The following is a 19,150-nucleotide window of genomic DNA, read 5'->3' as shown; positions in this document are numbered from 1 at the left end:
CAATTCCCCTTCCTAATTCAAAACTCCACAAGTTCAATATCCGCAATTTCCAATTTAAAAGTTACGATAATCCAATCCTCGAGTCCGAATCCTGATTTCGTACCCCAATTCAAGTTCACATACATTTACAAAATTTGATATCAAAATCGAACTTTAAGCCAAAATGGGGAAATGGTATTGAAATTTTGGATTTGAGTACCAAATTCATTTACTATCTTGTAATATGGTATTGAAAATTTAAATTTGAGTACAAATGCATTTACTATTTTGTAAAATGGCATTGAAAATTTAAATTTGAGTACCAAATTAATTTTTTATCTTGTATCTTGTAAAATGGCATTGAAAATTTAAATTTGAGTACCAAATTCATTAACTATCTTGTAAAATGGCATTGAAAACTTAAATTTGAGTACCAAATTCATTTACTGTCTTGTAAACTGGTATTGGGAATTCGATTTAATTTCGAACTTTTGTTCAAATCCGAGCACAAATTCTAAGTCAAATACAATTCCAATTTGAAAACATTCCAAATCCAAAATTCCAATTTCAGTTCCTAATTCAAAGTTATGATATTTCAATGCTCGAGTCCAAATCCTGATTTCGGACCCCAATTTCAAGTTCAAATATGTTTCAAAGCCTCCTCATTACAAAATTCAATACCAAAATTGAACTCCGGGGAACATTTCCATTGCAAAAATGGGAGCCGGCCCCTAACGGCCTAACCCGACCAAACCCGAGCCACAGTGAAACCCGAGAAAAAAAAGCATTCACGAGAAGTGTATCATTGTAAGTAACGATTGAGCCAAAATGGGAGGAGCAAGAGAGATGGATTGTTGATCACTATAAGGGACAATCACTACTACAAAAAAGGGCATAGAGTACTGTTGAAATACACTTTATAGGACGCCTTAGAGGCGTTCTCCAACTCAGCGCACTATAAAGTTTATAAAACGTATAAAAGAAGCGTTTTATATACCTAGTTATAAAGTACAGTGATAAGAGGCAAGCGTCCTCTATTCCCTTCCTAAAATCAGAAAATAAAGAAGGAATATAGAACGGTTAATGTACTTAACCGTCTCCTATACTCTATAATAAAGCGCGTCTTCCGTACATAACCGTCCTCTATTCTTCCTGTTAAATATTGAAATACAAAACATCTTCCGTACATAGGCGTACTATATACTTCGTGTTTAATATTAAGATAAAAAGCGGTTTCCTTACACAACCGTTCTATATTCTCCCCCTTTTTTTTATTATTATAAAATAGCAACACACATGTCCCTAAAATATGATATTACCATCCTAGCTCATGTATATAAACCAAATCTAAATAGATAAAATTAAAATGATATCCAAACAATCTTTCCAAAAATACTTTTATTCAATAGCAAAATACTATTGTTCATTCAATAAAAAAAATCACATTATTCATCGACAAAATGATCCATACAAGGTACGACAAAAAAAAACGATTCCATTGTCAATAAAAACAAAATCAAAGAGCCTCTGCAGCCTCTGCAGCAGCACCGCTGGAGCTTCTGTAGGGGATTCTGTAGCAGCAGCATAACCAGAGCTTCTGCACCCAAATTTGTCAACCATTACAACATAATTTGCAGCAACCTGCAGTCAAATAAGCCACACGAAAACATTAAGAAAAGGAGTCTGTAAAAGCAAGCTAATTTGTCACATACAACAACAATAAAATTCTTTAGTTTTGATAGATACAGAATGTTGGCTTAGTTCAACATTTCTGCGCGACACTTCTATTTAGGACAATACATTACAAGTATACTTATATAGAACTTTGCAGGCAAAATCCATTATAGTAACAAAAATCGGTATGGAAGGGCTAAATGCTGTGGTGAACACCGGGCCGTTCTGCTCAACACACCATGACATCCCAACATAGCACATTCGAGATCCCAGAATACCCTGCAAATTTGAACAATTTAATTTCTTCATGTTCAAAAAGCACAATCTCATTTAGCACTCAGTACAAGTTTTTAGTCTAGTTATTTGAAAGAATATCTTGGAAATTGATGGTCTTTCTAGTGCATAAAGGTAGATTATGAAATTCCTTCTAAGTAATCCATGTAGAAATATTTAGTGGGGCCTTTAAAATCTCTGTTAAAGGTTCATATTAGCATACTAACTACGATTACAAGAATTAAACACTATAATTAGAAGCAAATAATAAATCATCACCCTAGTCCTATAACCAAATAAAAGAGAATACCCAAGGCCTACACTCCTACAGATACAGCCTACAAGCAAAAATCACCACAATAATAATAATAGCATGACGTACAAATAACACAGAGCAGTATATCATTAATATAGAATCTCATCAAAACCACTAACACATGGCCAGTGGAGCAGAGGATATGCAAAACGAGGAACTCCCAAGGTCATCCAACAAGTACACCAAATGTCAAGCTTGCGTATAAAAGAAGGATCACATGATATTATTACCTGTGCAAACAAAATTCCTGCAGGCACCATTGCGGAAATCATGAAATACTCTGTTTCGATGGTCCTGGATCATCTTCGCATGGATGTAAAAGGAAGAATAACCAAGCTCTGTAATTTTCTTGGCTAACAATTCCACTCGATTCACAGAATTGCAAAAATAATGGATTGCTTTATTTGCAGCTGGAAAACCAACCCCATAACAAGGTCAGAAAGCCATCAGATACATGCAAAAAAGGTGAAAACATACAACACATAAGATGACTGCAAACCTTTGAGAAAAGTGTGCTCAGGCAATGGAGCTTTTGTCTTTCTTCAACTAAAGCATAAAACTGGGTAATACCGTCGAGAGTAAGTTCATCCATAAGGTTGATGACGTAAGGCTTTTGCAAATATATATCTTTGAAATCTTTGACAGTTACCGGAGAAGTAGCTGAAAACATCAATATCTGCCTGTTTTCAGGAAGAAAACTAATCGACTGCTCCAAAGAAGGTTGGAATTCAGGGGACAAAAGTTTGTCAGCCTGAAGATAAAATAGGTATTGAGCATCAGATACATACCCACTCACCGCCATCCATGTTTCCATTCTCACAAGTTAACTCATCATTGTAAATCAGATAAATAAATCTATTGATTATATAGTAGAAATTGGAGAAGATGAAGCATATGAAGGAGAGGAAGAAAAAGATGGGTGAAGGAACAAGATGGATGAAGGGAGTGGGTTAATTGAATATGTTTAACATATCAAAAAAAATATTTCATGGAAGGGTGGAAGTGAAACCAACTAACCATAAATACTAATGACAACTGATCCTATAATTTTTTTTATTTTCCGAAAAAAGATAAAGAATACTCCGTACATATTGATTTAGCAGTGGTTTGAACGTTGATTGAACAGTTATTCTTATATATAATGATAATGGTTTTTCTTTTATTTTTCTCCTAAGAAACCAGCTATTTCTCGTACAAGGTTTCTTGATTTAAGAAACCTGATTATAAAGATAAATGGTTTCTTATTTTTCTTTCAAGGAACCAGATATCTCCTAGCTTGTCAAACTAGATAAAAATTCACACAAAAGGGAAGAACTTGTAGAATAGAAGAAGTGGAAGAATTCAGATCAAGCTGCATGTACCTCGTCCATAACAAGCATGGAGCAGTCCTTCAGAACACATATACCCCTTTTGCAAGATCTAGTATTCTTCCTGGTGTTTCGACTAGCAAATGTACTGGTTGGTACAAACGCATTATATCATCCTTCAATCTAGTCCCTCCTGTCGTTACCATGACCTGGACCTTTAAATGCTTGCCAAGTTCTTTACATACTTGTGATGTTTGAAGGGCTAACTCTCTAGTAGGAACAAGTGTAACAGCTGTAGTGAACAACCAGGACACCTATTAAGCTACTAGACAAGCTATTATAAATAGATTGTGCAGCTGAGGCAGTGGTGCTTAAATTGCTTGAATAACTAACATATCAGATCATCACCTTGAGTTACATTGTTGTCTTGGTCAATTTTTTCCAGCACAGGGATGCAAAATGCAGCTATGTTTTACTAGTTCCATTTTCAGCTCTTGCAAGAATATCACTTCCTGTTAAAGCAATTGGTATACTTTCCTCCTGGATTGGAGAAGGACGTTCGAATCCCTTCTCATATATTCCCATAAGTAGTTCACGTTACAAGAAATAATCCTCAAATTCATTTCCTTTTGTAGCAGTGACATCCTAATACAGGATGAAGAGTAGATCAGCTTAAAATCATTCGAAAATAGCATGTTAATGAGAATTTCTGAAAATAAAACTACAAACTTCAGTCATGATCAAGAAAGCTTCAATAAAAATTGAAATTCATGATTTTGTTTTCATTCTAATTGGACTTTTGATTATTCTCGCAACATTAAGTAAATAAACACGAAACAGATACACCAGTCTTTAATCTCTTGACTTGTCCCACAAATCCATGGGTAAATCAAGCAGCCGAGCGAAGACTAACATTTGGACAACATACACCATATATTATATTCTCACAACATTAAGTAAATATACACCAAACAGATACACCAGTCTTTAATCTCCTGATGACGCTATCGATTTTCTGCAAGGGTGAAGCAGCATGCACTAATTCTAACAACTACACATTGAATCTACATATAGAACTCCATAGACAACAAATCAGTACTAAAAGCAGAAAATTCAAGGATAATCCAGATCCTTGAAGAGTTCAATTTTTCATTATCCCCATTCTTTCTTTAACTGCAAATTTCAATTTAATAAGACTTAAATGATATTATCTAAAAAATCAGTTTAATTGGACTAAATTCACCAGATTCTTTCGACAATAATCCTACTACATTAAATGTAATTCGATTTAATTATTATACCCTCCTCTATGATTTGACCTAAACCTTCAATTATGAAAGTCTCTTCCACACAAGTATCAACAAGAATTCGACATTAAAATTTCATAATTAAGAACATTATTAGTTGAAGGGTAAACATGTAGAACAAAATTAAGAATACCAACCTCGAAATTCGGAGTGTGGAGAGTCGATGTTCACCAGAGGTTGCAAAGAAGCAGTGATACAGTAGTGCGGCAGTGATCTGGTGGAGCAGCGGTGATCTGGTGGTCGCGCGATTATGGTCTAGGTTTTGCGGGAGATTGAATTTGGGGGTTTTGAACGATTATGGTTAAGGTTTTGCAGAAGATAGAGTTGTTTAGGTTTGCGGGAGGTTTTGGTTTGGGGGAGGTTTTTTATTTTATTGTTTGATTAATTTAAAACACCGCTTTATATGTTTTTTATTCATAATTCTACTATACATGTATATATTAAATATAATTATTTTTTATTATGGTAAAAAATATGAAACGGTTAAGTGACATAACCGTTCTATATTCTTTCTCCCATAGAACTGTTATTAGAGAAAACCGTACTCTAATATCATATGAAACGCTTATCACACTTAACCGTACTCTATTTAACGTTACTTATTCCAACTTTTGTAGTAGTGAATTGAGCCAAAAGAGGAGGAGGAATTTTGGATTTGAGTACCAATTCATTTACTATCTTGTAACAATGGTATTGAAATTTTGGATCCCAATACCAAATTTATGTACTATCTTATGAAGATGGTATTGCCGTTGAGTACCAAATAACACTTAGGATATGCAAATGTCTTGTAAAAACGGTATTGGAAATTTGTAGCCCAGTACCAAATTTATGTACTATTTTATAAATGGTATTGTAAAATTGACATTGAGTACCAAATAACTTGTGACTTATGGTAGGAAATTATCTTGCGTAAGCAAACATAAAAGGTAGTCATATGACTTACAAAAGTCATAATGAAGCAAATATGATTTTCTAGATGGTTAGGGCTAATCTAAATTAAGTACTTATAAGAAGAAAAAAAACTATGATATTAATCGAATAAAATATGATTGATCTTATAAACAAATGTTACATATATACTCTGTATATCACTATATGAAATCTATATTTTCAGCCTCCATAATCAGTAGCCTCAAGGGAGTATCCACTTTCTTTAACAGGTAGGAGCTTAGCCTGAAACTCTCTGATGTTGTTGCTGCTTTGATTTGTAATTTTGAGGTACCAATCCCCAGCACCATCTGGCACAGGCCATACACCACAAACCAGCCACGCCGAACAGTGAGAATCTTTCCACAGGTGCTCTTGAGACAACATTTTCAAGGTCCTAAGTCCTAACTACATCACTTTCCACTGAGTATTTTTTTTCTGTAACAGTTGCCTTACGTATGGCAAGTGATTCTTGGGTGCCTCTACCCTCTAATAGATTAGCAAGAGGAGCATGATCATACTCCCTTATAAAAGTTTGCATTCCAGAAGGGTTAAACCGGGTTTTCCCTTTCCATGCTTTAGCACACATGTAACCAGCACTCAAAACAGGAACTGTTTCATCTCCATTAACATTGTAAACCCCTCCTTTGAGACAAGAGCACTCATCTGAACTGTCTGCCATTGTATCAATCTGAAAAGGAATGTAACAATCTGTTGTTGCACTCAGCTTATAAATATAGGCTCTCTCAGTAGGAATTCCAACTCCATATAAAGAAAATATCTCCATATCTAAAGCATTTGGAAATCTCCATGTATTGTAAGACAAGGAGTGTAAATCACATGCGAGAAAATTTTCAACCTTTTATCTACCTCATACATGACCTAGAATGAGACGCTTGTTCAAATTTACAAATACATAGACTAGTTGTACATAAATGATAATCAAGCAGTGTGCACAATACACCTGCGCCAGAATTTTGATTGCTTTCAACTTTGTGTTCAAATTCTTCATTTTCTCCAAAAAATTTAGAAATGTTAACACCTTGATGGACTTTAAGAAATCCAGGAAACATTATGAGATTCAACAGAATCAGTGTTTACTGATTACATTATTTGACCGTTAATTTCTGCAATGAATGACATAAAAACTACTCAGCCGGAAAATAGAAACAATGAATTTGTGTTGCAGCCTTACGGGAGAAACCCAAATGCCCCAAATCAAGATAAATAATGGTCTGATTTTTATTTTTTTTTGTTGACAACGAGAATTAATGGTCTGATTGTAACAAACTTTACCTTCATGAAGTGTTCAATGGATCACACAAAAACCAAAAAGTTGGTAAACAAGGGTAACAAAAATTAAAAAATCCTACTTTAAAATTGATAAAAGGGAAAGTGACTATAATTTATTTTAAGGATAACAAATATAATTAGTAGTGACATGAACTAGGCCACCCCAAAGTATATTCAGTTGAAAATTATTACTTGAATGGTTAGAAATGTAAAGCATATCATAACAAAAAAATTGGACGGTAACTTTGCATGGGTTGGAAATAGCCAACAACTCTTTAGCCAGATAAGAAGTGTAGCAGATGAGTGTAGCATATCATTAACATACGTTCAACGGATGAGTGTAACTCCTAAAAACCATAGAACTTTCTCTCGCAGTTAAAAAAAAGTTATCACTTGTCATAATGTCATAGCCGGGTAACAGGAACAACTAACAAAACTTTAAACAAGATAACTTCCAAGATTTGAATAGTTCAAGAAATAGGTGAATATAAGTAAATACAATAACTTACAGTGTACTTCTGCATAAGCGTCTTCATCTTTTGACGATTTCTTTTCCAGATTTCAACAGACGCAAGCCTTCATAATTCAAGTCTTTGAATGTACTTCTAAATTTCAAGGATGAAACACGTACTCAATTGAAAATTGGAGAGAAGTGGGTTTTAGAGACAAGTGTAGTCTGCCAACAGATGCACAAACCTGGTGGACAAATTTAGAACCCATGAAATCATTATCAAGAACCACCGATCCTCCTCCCGCTCTTAAGTCTTGTAAGAATGATTTTGTAAAAGTTACATAGACAAATGCAACCATTTCTACTTGAATAATGATAGCAATACAAAGAAATAGCTAAAATCTACCTCAAGTACTAAAAGACTGAGTGTTTTTCTGTAAGGAAAAAAATCCAGCATATCTGATTTTATAGTGAGGTTATAAGCTGAAACAGTATGGTTGAATCATCATTTTACTTGGCTAGCATTAAATTATTAAGTATCAACCAAGACCTAATGTTTTTTCTAAAATCAAGCCATTAAGTAGATGACAAAACGTAGCCTATAAGTATTAGCCCTCTTTCTAACCCATACTGAAGTCAGCAGTTCTACAAAGAAAACATAAAAATATTCACACTTTAATACACAAGGTAAACCATAAGCTACAACATTAGAAATTCAAACTTACAGAACAAAATTCAGTAGCAAAGCAACTAGATAAACCATAACACAACCCACTCCAAACCACAACAAAGCACGATGAACAAAAATCAAACATAAGTACCTAGCAGACATACTAACATGGGATCCCAGGGATAGTCAACCTCGGAATAAGGCATCACAATTCACAAACAATCAGATGAAATTTTCAAAGGTATCCGAATTAATATAACCTAATTTAGAGCATACTTAATAAATCAAACAAATTAACTTACAACACAAAATCCAAACTCTCGATTTCTTACAATCAAACAATCTTAACTTTACAATAAATAGGAACATGTGAAATATTATCACAACAACGCATAAATCGGAAATAAAATACAGAAGAAATCAAATACCGATTTCCGAAACTTCTTGATTGCCGCCATAGTCTTGTGCTGTCGTGCTTTGAACATCTTCCATACCTGAAGAACAATTCAATTTCAAAATAATTAAAAACCTTAATTTCTAAAGAACGAGATCAATGTAATTTAGGAATTAGAATTAAAATATGAAATCAGTAAATATGAGGGAAATAAGAGGAGAGAAAGAACCCTAGAAAATGGAAAATTGAAATGCGAAGAGTTAAAGCAGAGAGATTCGAAAATCTCAGAAAGTTTGAAGTGATTTTAGAAGAGAGAGAAAATTTTAACAAATTAAATACTATCTACTTTTACAAATAAGAAAAAGAATAAATAAAATATATTTTGAAATTTGAAAATTGAAACCAGAATTGTAGAGAGAAGTAGAAAATTAAAGGGAAATGTTTAATTAGTGGGTCACCACAAATAAGCACGTGAATTTACCTTTATACCCTTGGTATAGTTTTCAAAGACTCTAGCTGGTAGAGTCTCAGAAAACCTCAAGATTGAGGGTGACACGAGAAAGTCGGTAAGTTTATATTCTACGGTAATTCAGACTTTATTATTCTTGGACCGCCCCACATCTTTCTAAATTCTAACCGGTTTTCTTATCTGATATGGTCTAATTTTTCTAGTTTCTAGCCTAATATGATATGATATGGTTTAGTGACAATATGTATTTGAGTGTTTTTTGCTATTTATTTTTTGTCTGATTTGGTCTGGTCTGATTTGATTTGGTCTACTAAGCAATAAGAATAAGGTGAAAATAACTTGTTTCACAGAGTCACACTTTCACCAACTAAGGTAAACTGTATTTTTATGTAATATGATCTAGCGTTGAAAGAACGTTTTAAAATAAATCAATTTGGGGTACAATTGTATTCAGTATTCTACTACTCCCACGGGTCACTGCATCATCTGACTTCGCTACTAATCCATGTATTGTCGTAGGTACTAAAACGAAGTATGAAATATTAATCTCCAATTGGAATACAACTTTAAAAGGACTTTCAAATAAGAGTAAATTTCTTTAACAAACACAAGAAAAGTAATTTATGCTCAATGCTATAGATAAAATAATTAGTTATTTTAGTTAAGAATTTAAAGGATTAAATATAGATTGTATAGAACGTCAAAAGTAAGAATTTCCATATCAAGTTTTGATAGACCATCATGTTAGATATTACTTACGAGTTTTGAATATAATATTTATCTTTTTATTTTTTTTGACGTTTTCAAATATAATATTTATCTACTTTTATGTTCAATGTAATTTAAAATTAGGATGATTGTACAAGCAACCCATATAGCAATTTCAATTGAATGAATATATAAAAGAACGCTCATGGAGTTCAAATCTCCAGCCAAAAGCCAAATCATCTGACTAACTACCTATGTGACTATGATTAGTTATTCGGAATATATGTGCTCTAATGTCCAGTAATTTCAATTTGCTTTTTTCCCTATATCAAAAATTAGTCACTCGTAATAGTTAAAATCATTCACTTATGTTTACTTATCGAGTCTTTTTTTCACCTTAGGCCCTCAACTCATTTTGTTTCTCATATGCTAGTGTAAGATTTCGTGCATTCACTTGGGTATACGGACCATCCAATTTGTGATCTACCATCGGGCCATTGGCTAACTTTAACTACGCGACCTTGACCCTTGACATTGGGTCTTTGCCAGTTTGCCCACTCAAAAAAAATGTTTTCACTAGCAAGGCGACTCCAACCCCAAAACCCATGCCCATGTCTCCTGCAACTTCAACACCGATTCGCCGGCACCGACGCTGGCCAATATCGGGGCCGCCGTCGCCCAAGATTTACGGCGCCTCCGTCGAAAAAAATCGAGGAAAAGTCGGAGTGGTGGGTTATCGACGGAGAAATGCACGAGATCGGAGAAAACGTCCCTTTGAGAGAACGCTTCGTGATTCCCAGAAATAACCTCCCCAATCGCCGTCGCAAACAGCTTCGCGAACAGTTCATGCGCCGTACTCGTCTTGTTGTTAAAGACTCTGTTCGTCTCTCTTTCCTCTCTTTAATTGTTTCGCATACTAATTTCAACTTTTTTTTCTCTCTTTACTGAAGAAGAGGATTGGTTTAGTTAGGGTTTATAAAGCGTGGTTATTTATGTTTGTAGGTTTCGATTTTATGTATTGTTGTAAATGGTAAGGTGTCTGAATTGTATTGCGGCAAGCACACCACCTGTTTGTTGAAATTCCTGTGAGAAATGGTTATAGGGAACTTCTGCTGAGTGATTATCAGGTTTTGCATCAATTAGGTATCTTCTGTGTTGTGATTCTGGAACATGTTGAAGTCTCTTCCTATCAAAATACGTCCTTTCTTTTTTGTGTGCCTGATCAGCTAGCCTTTTATAAGTTTGACAAGGTTTTCTTTAGCTTCAGTGCAGCTAGTTGTAGAGCTTTATTGGTATACCTGCTTTTGGCATGCTTTGGTTTTATAGGATTTTACAATCACAAGTTTTCATCTTAATGAGGGTTTAGTTGATGCTTGAAATGGGCTTACTATTATTGGCTGAAGTATGGTAAAAGAAAGGTGTATTGGGTTGTTGTTCTGGTGCTACTGTGGTTGCAAATCTTGCAAGTTGCAATCACCCTGCCAACGCGAGAGATGCTTGGGTAGAGGGATCATGCGATGTTTAACATTTCTTGAGGCTATTTTGTTACACAACTTATTAGCTTTGTAGGCTCAACTACCATTTACTTTATAGTGGCTTTGTTATATCTTCTTGGATCCCTTGTATTGCTATCGCATGTCATGGAGAACTTCAACAGGATGTTTCTGTGAGGGTTTCACTGTCAAAGCCAAAGATTGAATGGCCTGAAAGTTTTAGCTCTTTTTGATATTGGTCCATCATGGGCATAGTACTGTTGTTTAGGCTTTTGATGACACTGGCCGTGAATATTGATGATTGAGTTTCTACTTCCTTTGAGTTTAATAAGTAGAATGTCTGCTTCATGATTAGACTTTGTTTAGGACTAAAATTTTCATCTTTTTTTTTCTTTTTCCAAAGGAGCAAGAATCATTCTGCAAGAAATATATGCAACTATACAATGAGCTCAGGGAGAACTGGGAACGGCTATATTGGGATGAAGGATACTCTAAAAAGCTTGCTGCTGATCATGCAAACTATGACTCTCCGGAAGATGATGATGAAGACTTTTCACCGTACAGGTTTGCTTACTATACGGTTCTTGTTTTAACACTGGCTTTGGCCGTGGATTTAGCGTGTTGGTTTACATGTTTGTCTAAATTTGTTTGTCTATTGTTTGTAGGAGAGGCGGATCGCATCCAGGGCAACTGCAGGTACTGAATTATGAACTCGTTAATATTGATTTCTTTTCAAGTACCAGTTATGTAGTGATGAATAATTTGTAAAAGTTGAAAGTCATTCAAGGGTGTTTGGTGCAACTGTGCAACAATTCTCATTTGTTTCTTGAATGCGATCGTATAAGGTTCACCCAATCCAAGTTAGTGGTTGTATCACTTGTACAGTTGTATGTGAACTTATGGTCAGTCCACAGACTTAGTATTTGCTTTGCCCATTAAGATACTTAAAAATTATTTTACGGGTGCCATTCTATGATCATACACAACATTAGAAAACAGTAATCATTCTTGACTATCTGGTTGAACTGCACATAATACAATGATTTTCCAATTTGCCTGCACTCCTATATACTAACCACGTAGTTACCAAAATTTAATGCAGGAACAAGGTTCGGCAGGGAACAGACAAATTGAAACTTGGCAAAAAGTCAACCAAATTCGGGATAAATTTGAATATGACAGAGAGACGAGGATGAGAGACAAAGGTAAGTTTCATGTTAAGGTTCCAGAGTTGATGCTGTAGCTTCTGTAATTTCTTATATGCATATGTTGGGATTCACTTCTCAGCTTTCTTCTCTGTACTGCTTCTACCCCCTCTCCTCGTGCCAAAAAAACAGAAAATACAGGATAAAAGGGAAATAACTAAATTAAGTAGTAGTTGAACACCTTTTATGCTTGGTTCTTCAATTATTAGTATGGACTTATTTCACAAACATAAACACAGCTAGCTAGCGTTATTATCATTTTATTTAAAATATGAAGCTGCATAGGGTAATTTTATCTATTATTAAGGTCTGCCTTCGTTTTTTTTTGTTTTTTTGTCGGTTTTGCTAGTGCTATTACAGATGAATGTCAGGGGACTTGGGGGATAGTCAGATATTATCTCTGTGGTTATTGTAAATGACCCCTACATAATGTTAATGTTAAATGAAGTGGGAATCTGATATAAATTTGTACATGAAATTTCTTGAAACTGCTTAAGATTACTCTATGTGACATGTTCTGAATGCCTCACTACAGCTTTTGCACCGATGAACACAAGAAACTCTGCTGATAGCGAAAGACCAGCCTTCAGGAATCAACCCTTTGATGCAGATAGATATTTTTCAGGGGAGGAGGATGATTAAAAAGATGTTATGAAATGGATTATGTTCAGTTTATTGACCATAATTATTAACTTGAGGAAGTTCGGGCAAAATGTCTTTACACAGCCAACTTGGGAGGACCACGAGGGGGGGTTGTTTACGAATTTTAACAAAGGCCCTGAGATAAAAATTCGGAGTTGATGATCTTGATTCGGCCAAACCTCTGAGAGTCCGTGCTTGTTTATGGAAGTCCAGTTTCTTAGGCACTGTCAGTGGTGTTTCGTTTGATTTGCTGGAAATGAACATTGGTTCATTGTATATGTGCGATCTACATTAGACAACTGACTTTTTGCTTTTGATGTATTATCTACTAAGAAGTACCAGTATATAATTTCGTGAAGGGATTTGCTTTTATGGTTTCTGATATTTTGTGATAAACATCTTTTTTTGGTGAAATGTTAGCAATAAGTCGTAGGAGTATTGTCAAAGTTTTTCCCTCCTATTAAATCGTTTGGAAATATTACTCTGCCGGGATTCCATTAACACTTCTTGAGCCATTCTCAATTATTTTCTCATCAATCATCGTATATTAGTATTTAGCAACCATAGCCCACTTTGAATCTTTGGCAGGGTTGTGTATAAAGATGCAATAAAGCGAAGTACCTAAATAAACTTTGCAATATATTTGTTTTTCTTGCAATTTTATGTGACACTTTCTACCGGATCTCAACTGGAAGTCTGGAACACAATGATCTGAATTTTACCGCGATTTTACTGTTTCATGCACTCATGCAGACATGTTTGTGTATCCAACTACCTATGCTTGATTTAGATTCACCTGGTGTATGGGATGCCCTAAGCCGGTAGGGCACCCTACATTGTCAGAATGGTAAAAAAAAAGGTCATCTAGAGACATCTGATCACAGTCGACATTTAAGCCTAATTAGGTCCAGTCGGTCGGTCACAACCCAGATTGTCCGTATGGGTCACCCGCCTATATGTATGGATCTTTGTTAATTGCCAAAGGTACGTAATCCACCAATCATTCTAACTTCTAAGATACAATTAATTGCAAGGCAATCAATATTATTGATTTAGGCATCAGAGAGGTGATACTCAGATCACTCCCGAGGCTAGTTAACCCATTTCACTGTGCAGGTTATAGTCGGATTTAGGAAATACAATCTCAGGTCAAGCCTGAACAACGTTTTATGTTCCAAATTGTCACAGTTTGTTGTCCTTGATCGATTTGAGTATGGAGTTTTTGAGTCAGGTGAAGAACCCGAGTAACTTGTGAATTTGTGCTTCGTATTAAATTTTTTTTTTTTTTTAATAAAGATTCGTGTACTTATTTGATACAATGAGATGTCTAACGTTACGAAATTTTGGATAAAGGAGCAAGCTCAGCAAGATGGCCGATGAACAAACTGAGTTTTGTGAGGAATCGGAAACACACGTTTTGATTCTACTACGAGGATTTCCCACCGCAATCAGAAACACACGTTGATTACTCGTAATTAAAAGCTCCATATAAAAGAAGACGGACATTTACAACATAGAAGCTCCATGTAATATTAATGAAATACAAACTTTTGCAATCACATTAGATTTTTCCAAACATAAAATGACACAAAAGGGAGTTACATCTATAATAATAATAATAATAATAATAATAATAATAATAACAATCTGGGCACACACCACCACAGATCACATAAACATAAACATAAACAACAACCATACCAAATCAAAGAAGAAAGCTTAATTTGTTTACAAACATTAATTATCTGGAATCCTTAGCATTTGACAGGAGTAAGGCCACAGATAGCAGGAAGTTGGATGGCGCGATCAGCATCAACCCTCAAAAGGGTCAACATACCACTCTTGCTATACTTGTATTTACACAAACATTTAATATCATCATCACTTAGACTCTTAATCTTGGTGCAACACGCTGCAGATGGGCTAGTCGGTTCACTGACAGACGCCGCGGACCTGCAGGACATCAGGTCCATCAAATGTACTTTGCAGCCAGAAGCAGCACCCCAAACTGCAACCATCATTACAAGAAATACTGCAACCTTTCTCATTGCCATTATCTTAAATTAAATTAATATTGTTTGTAATATTGTGTGTGTGTGTGTTTGCTTTTATTTATTTATTAGAGATAGAGATTCTTATTTGAATTTGGTTTGATCTGATTTAAACTTGGTTTGTTTGCAAATATATATAGGAGTGTAAAGTGGCTAAAAATAGAGAAAAGGAGAATAATATGGTATGCCAATAGTTGGCCTTCTTTTGAGTTTTGACTCTGTGGGTAAGAATTGGCAGGATCAGGATGTATGATGTTTATTTTTAGGAAATTGTTTAAATTTAAGAATGTAATTCTAAAAATAGGACGAGATTGTCAGATTGATTACTGTTCTTTCGGCTCCATTTGGTAAGGCGTAAAACATTTTCATGGAAAAATAATTTCCCTCTATTTTCTATTTTCTTACATTGTTTGGTTTGCAAAGGAGTTTAAAAATATTTTCCCTATGTGTAAAATTGCGAACTCTTCGATGATGGAAAACTATTTTCCCTTCAAAATGAAGGGAAAACTGTTTTGAAAATGATAAAGGTCGCAACTTGCGACATTTGAGCCGTGTCACAATAATGACATGACATGCTTATGTAGTTATGTCACATGAACGAAATTGAAAACTAAAATATTTAATTTATATTTCGTATAACTTATTATACATGTTACAAAAAGGTACGAAAATCTTAATATTCTAATTTATTATAAATTTAATAAATATTAATTTACTTCTTTGTATCGACTACCTTATTTACATATTTTAATAGTAAAAATATAATGATTACGCATAATCTACAGGACGCCTATATGTTGTCGCAACTTTCGACCTTTATCCTCTTCCTTATCCCTCTTGTACATTCCTCTCACTACCTGCTTACTTTCCCTTCATTTTCCTTTCGTTTCATCATTTTTCTTACATGAAACCAAACAACGTAAAACTAATTTTGGAATTGCATGTGTTTACCATTGTAAATTGTTTTCTATGAAAATCATTTTACACCCAACTAAAGGGAGCTTTAGTGTATGCAACTATGCAATGAGCTCAGGAAGAAGTGGGAAAGGCTATATTGGAATTTGGGATGAAGGGTACTCTAAGAAGCTTGCTGCCTATCATGCAAACTACGACTCTCTGGATCAGATCAGATCAGATCAGATCACATCCAGGGCAACTGCAGGCTGCAGGTACTGTTAGTACTGAATTATGAACTGGTTAACATTGATTTCTTTCAAATAGCAGTTCTGTAGTGGTGAATAATTTTCTTTGTATAGTTGTATGTGGACGTATGGTCAGTCACTCAGTCTGTCCACAGACTTATCATTTGCTTTGGCAATTAAGATGGTTTTTAAGTATTTCATGGGTGTCATACTGCCATTTTATGATCATATTATACACAATATTAGAAAACAATAATCATTCTTGACTGTCTGGTTGAACTGCACACAATGCAATGATTTTCCAATTTACCTTTATTAATGTACTTAATATGCAGTTACCAAATTTGAATGCAGGAACAAGGTACGTTGTGGAACAGACAAGTTTCAGTTGGAATATGACTGAGAAACGAGGATAAGTTTCATCTTTAGGTTCTACAATTGATGCTGTAACATTTTTATAGTTCCTTATATGTATATGTTGGGATTCACTTCTCAGCTTTCTTAACTGCACCTTTCCTCGCGTCAATGAAATACAAGATACAGAATATAAGGGGAAATGACTAAATAAGTAGCAGTTGAACGCGTTTTTAACTTTTTATTCTTGGTACTTCAATTATTAGTCAGAACTTATTTCACAAACTTAAACACAGATAGCTAGCCTAATTAGCAGACTATTTACAATATGAAGCTGCTTAGGGTAATTTGGTAATTTAATCTATATTTTAAAGATCTGCCTTCATTGTTTTTTTGTTTTTGTCTTATTTTTATGGTAGTCTACTTTCATTGTTGAATGTTGAGTACTTGTTCTTGTTGGTTTTGCTAGTGTTATTACAGATGATTGTGAATAAGTTTGGGATTGTCGATCAGATATTGTCTGTCTGTGGTTATTGACTTATTGTAAATGACCCTTACATAAGTAAAATGTTAATGTTAAATGAAGTGAGAAGCTGATATAAATTTGGACACGTAATTTCTTGAAACTGCTTAAGATTTACTCTATGTGACACGTTCTGCGTGCCTAAATACAGCTTTTGCACTGATGAACACAAGAAACTCTGCTGATAAGCAGAGAGCAGTCTTCAGGAATCAACCCTTTGATGCAGATAGATGTTTTTCAGGGGAGAAGGATGATTAAAAGGATGTTAAAGATGCAACAAAGCGATGTACCTAATTAAGTAAACTCAGCAATATTTTAGTTTTTCTTGCAGCTTTCTCTGTAACACTTTACACCAGATGTTAACAGGAACAAATGATCTGAATTTTACGCGATTTAATGTTTTCATGAAGACATGTTTGTGTAACTAGGTTAGATTTCACCTGTTTTGCACAACATTTTTGTGTTCCAAATTATAGTTTCTTTTCCTTGATCAATAAAGAACCCGAGTTATTAACTTGTAAATTTGTGTTGCATATTGAGGATGCACATACTATGAAATACAAAGTATTTTTTTTATTTACTTACTTGAAGCAACGATGGGTCTATTGCTATTAGGGGAGGACCTTCTATCGGGGCCATTCGGGGTCAGGTCCTGTTAAGTTTTTGAAATTATTAATTATACAAGCTAATATACATTTAAAATGTTGGTGGTATATTGATTGATGCATTTATATTTAGTAATATGTTGAAGTTTCAACCTTTGGCCCCTCATAATTTGTTAGCCAAGATCCGCCACTCATTTTGCTGCTGAATGTTTGTGTACTGAAATTTGGATAGTGAAACTTACACGATTATTACTACTGAAATTTGCAATATAGAAAATTGAAAAGAAAAACATTTGCAAATGACATTAGATTCTTTTTCTCCAAATAAAATGAACACAAAAGGGAGTTACATCTCCATCAATTAACAACAACCTGTGGCACACACCACCACAGATCATAGAAACAAACACAAACCTAAACAACAACAACAACAACAACCATACCAAATCAAATCAAATCAAAGAAGAAAGCTTAACTTGTTTACAACATTAATTAACCCACACAACAACAATTAAAATAAAAGTAACCCTCAACACTTGACTGGAGAAAGACCACAGCTAGCAGGAAGTTCAGTGCAACGGTTAGGATCAACCCCAAAAGCGCGCAACATACCACCCTGGTTAGTCTTATAAGTACATAAACACTGAATATCATCAGCATTAAGACCCTTGATAATGGCGCAGCACGCTGCAGATGGGCTGGTTGGATTGCTGAGAGACACCGCGGCCTTGCAGGTCATCAGGTCAGACACATTTAACTTGCAGTCAGCATTGCAAGTAACACAAATTGTAACCATCATTATAAGAAATACTGCAACCTTTCTCATTGCCATGATCTTGAAATAAACTAATATTGTGTGTGTATAAGTTTGTTGTTATTGATTTAAGTTTCTTGTTTGGAATTTGGAATTTGGAATTTGGAATTTGGAATTTGGAATTTGGAATTTGGTTTTGGTTTGAATAAGTTTGGTTTGTTGGAAGGTATATATAGGAGTGGAAAGTAGCTAAGAATAACGAAAGGTGGAATTATTTGGTAAGCCAATAGTTGGCTCTCCGTGAGTCCGTGACTGATTATTGCCAGGATCGGGATGTATGACACATAATACAAATACCTTTTTTTTTTTAATAAAAAGAGCTTAGAATATTCAAGTTATTTTTGTGAGATGTTTATTTTTAGGAAATTGTTTAAATTTAAGAATGTATCTTAGCTTAGAATATTCAAAGTTATTTTTGTGAGATGTTTATTTTTGGGAAATTGTTTAAATTTAAGAATGTATCTAAGTATCTTTAGAAATGCGGAAATAAAAACAGCATGTTGTGATGTATTGGTAAATACATTACATGGCAATTTTTGTAAATATATTG

General features: G+C 34.5%; 3 protein-coding genes and 1 pseudogene across 3 annotated transcripts; 1 reads left to right on the top strand and 3 right to left on the bottom strand.

Annotated features, from left to right (window-relative positions):
- Nucleotides 1-1,393: 1,393 nt before the first annotated feature.
- Nucleotides 1,394-6,254, bottom strand: LOC110796838 (DEAD-box ATP-dependent RNA helicase 8-like; annotated as a pseudogene).
- Nucleotides 6,255-10,299: 4,045 nt separating this feature from the next.
- Nucleotides 10,300-13,493, top strand: LOC110797311 (uncharacterized). The gene is made up of 5 exons (XM_022002417.2): nt 10,300-10,650; nt 11,668-11,828; nt 11,930-11,960; nt 12,367-12,469; nt 13,005-13,493. The coding sequence occupies exons 1-5, from the start codon at nt 10,339-10,341 to the stop codon at nt 13,109-13,111; spliced, it is 714 nt and encodes a 237-aa protein (XP_021858109.1). The 5' UTR covers nt 10,300-10,338; the 3' UTR covers nt 13,112-13,493.
- A 1,372-nt stretch (nt 13,494-14,865) lies between these two features.
- LOC110797295 (putative lipid-transfer protein DIR1) lies at nt 14,866-15,165 on the bottom strand. Its single transcript, XM_022002392.1, has one exon. The coding sequence runs from the start codon at nt 15,163-15,165 to the stop codon at nt 14,866-14,868; it is 300 nt and encodes a 99-aa protein (XP_021858084.1).
- A 3,150-nt stretch (nt 15,166-18,315) lies between these two features.
- LOC110797294 (putative lipid-transfer protein DIR1) lies at nt 18,316-18,618 on the bottom strand. The gene has a single exon (XM_022002390.1). The coding sequence runs from the start codon at nt 18,616-18,618 to the stop codon at nt 18,316-18,318; it is 303 nt and encodes a 100-aa protein (XP_021858082.1).
- Nucleotides 18,619-19,150: the final 532 nt, after the last annotated feature.

Source organism: Spinacia oleracea, chromosome 5 (genome assembly GCF_020520425.1).
Source record: "Spinacia oleracea cultivar Varoflay chromosome 5, BTI_SOV_V1, whole genome shotgun sequence".
Lineage (NCBI taxonomy): Eukaryota > Viridiplantae > Streptophyta > Magnoliopsida > Caryophyllales > Amaranthaceae > Spinacia > Spinacia oleracea.
Note: the sequence above shows the minus strand (reverse complement) of the source record. Positions and strands in the feature narration are given on the sequence as shown.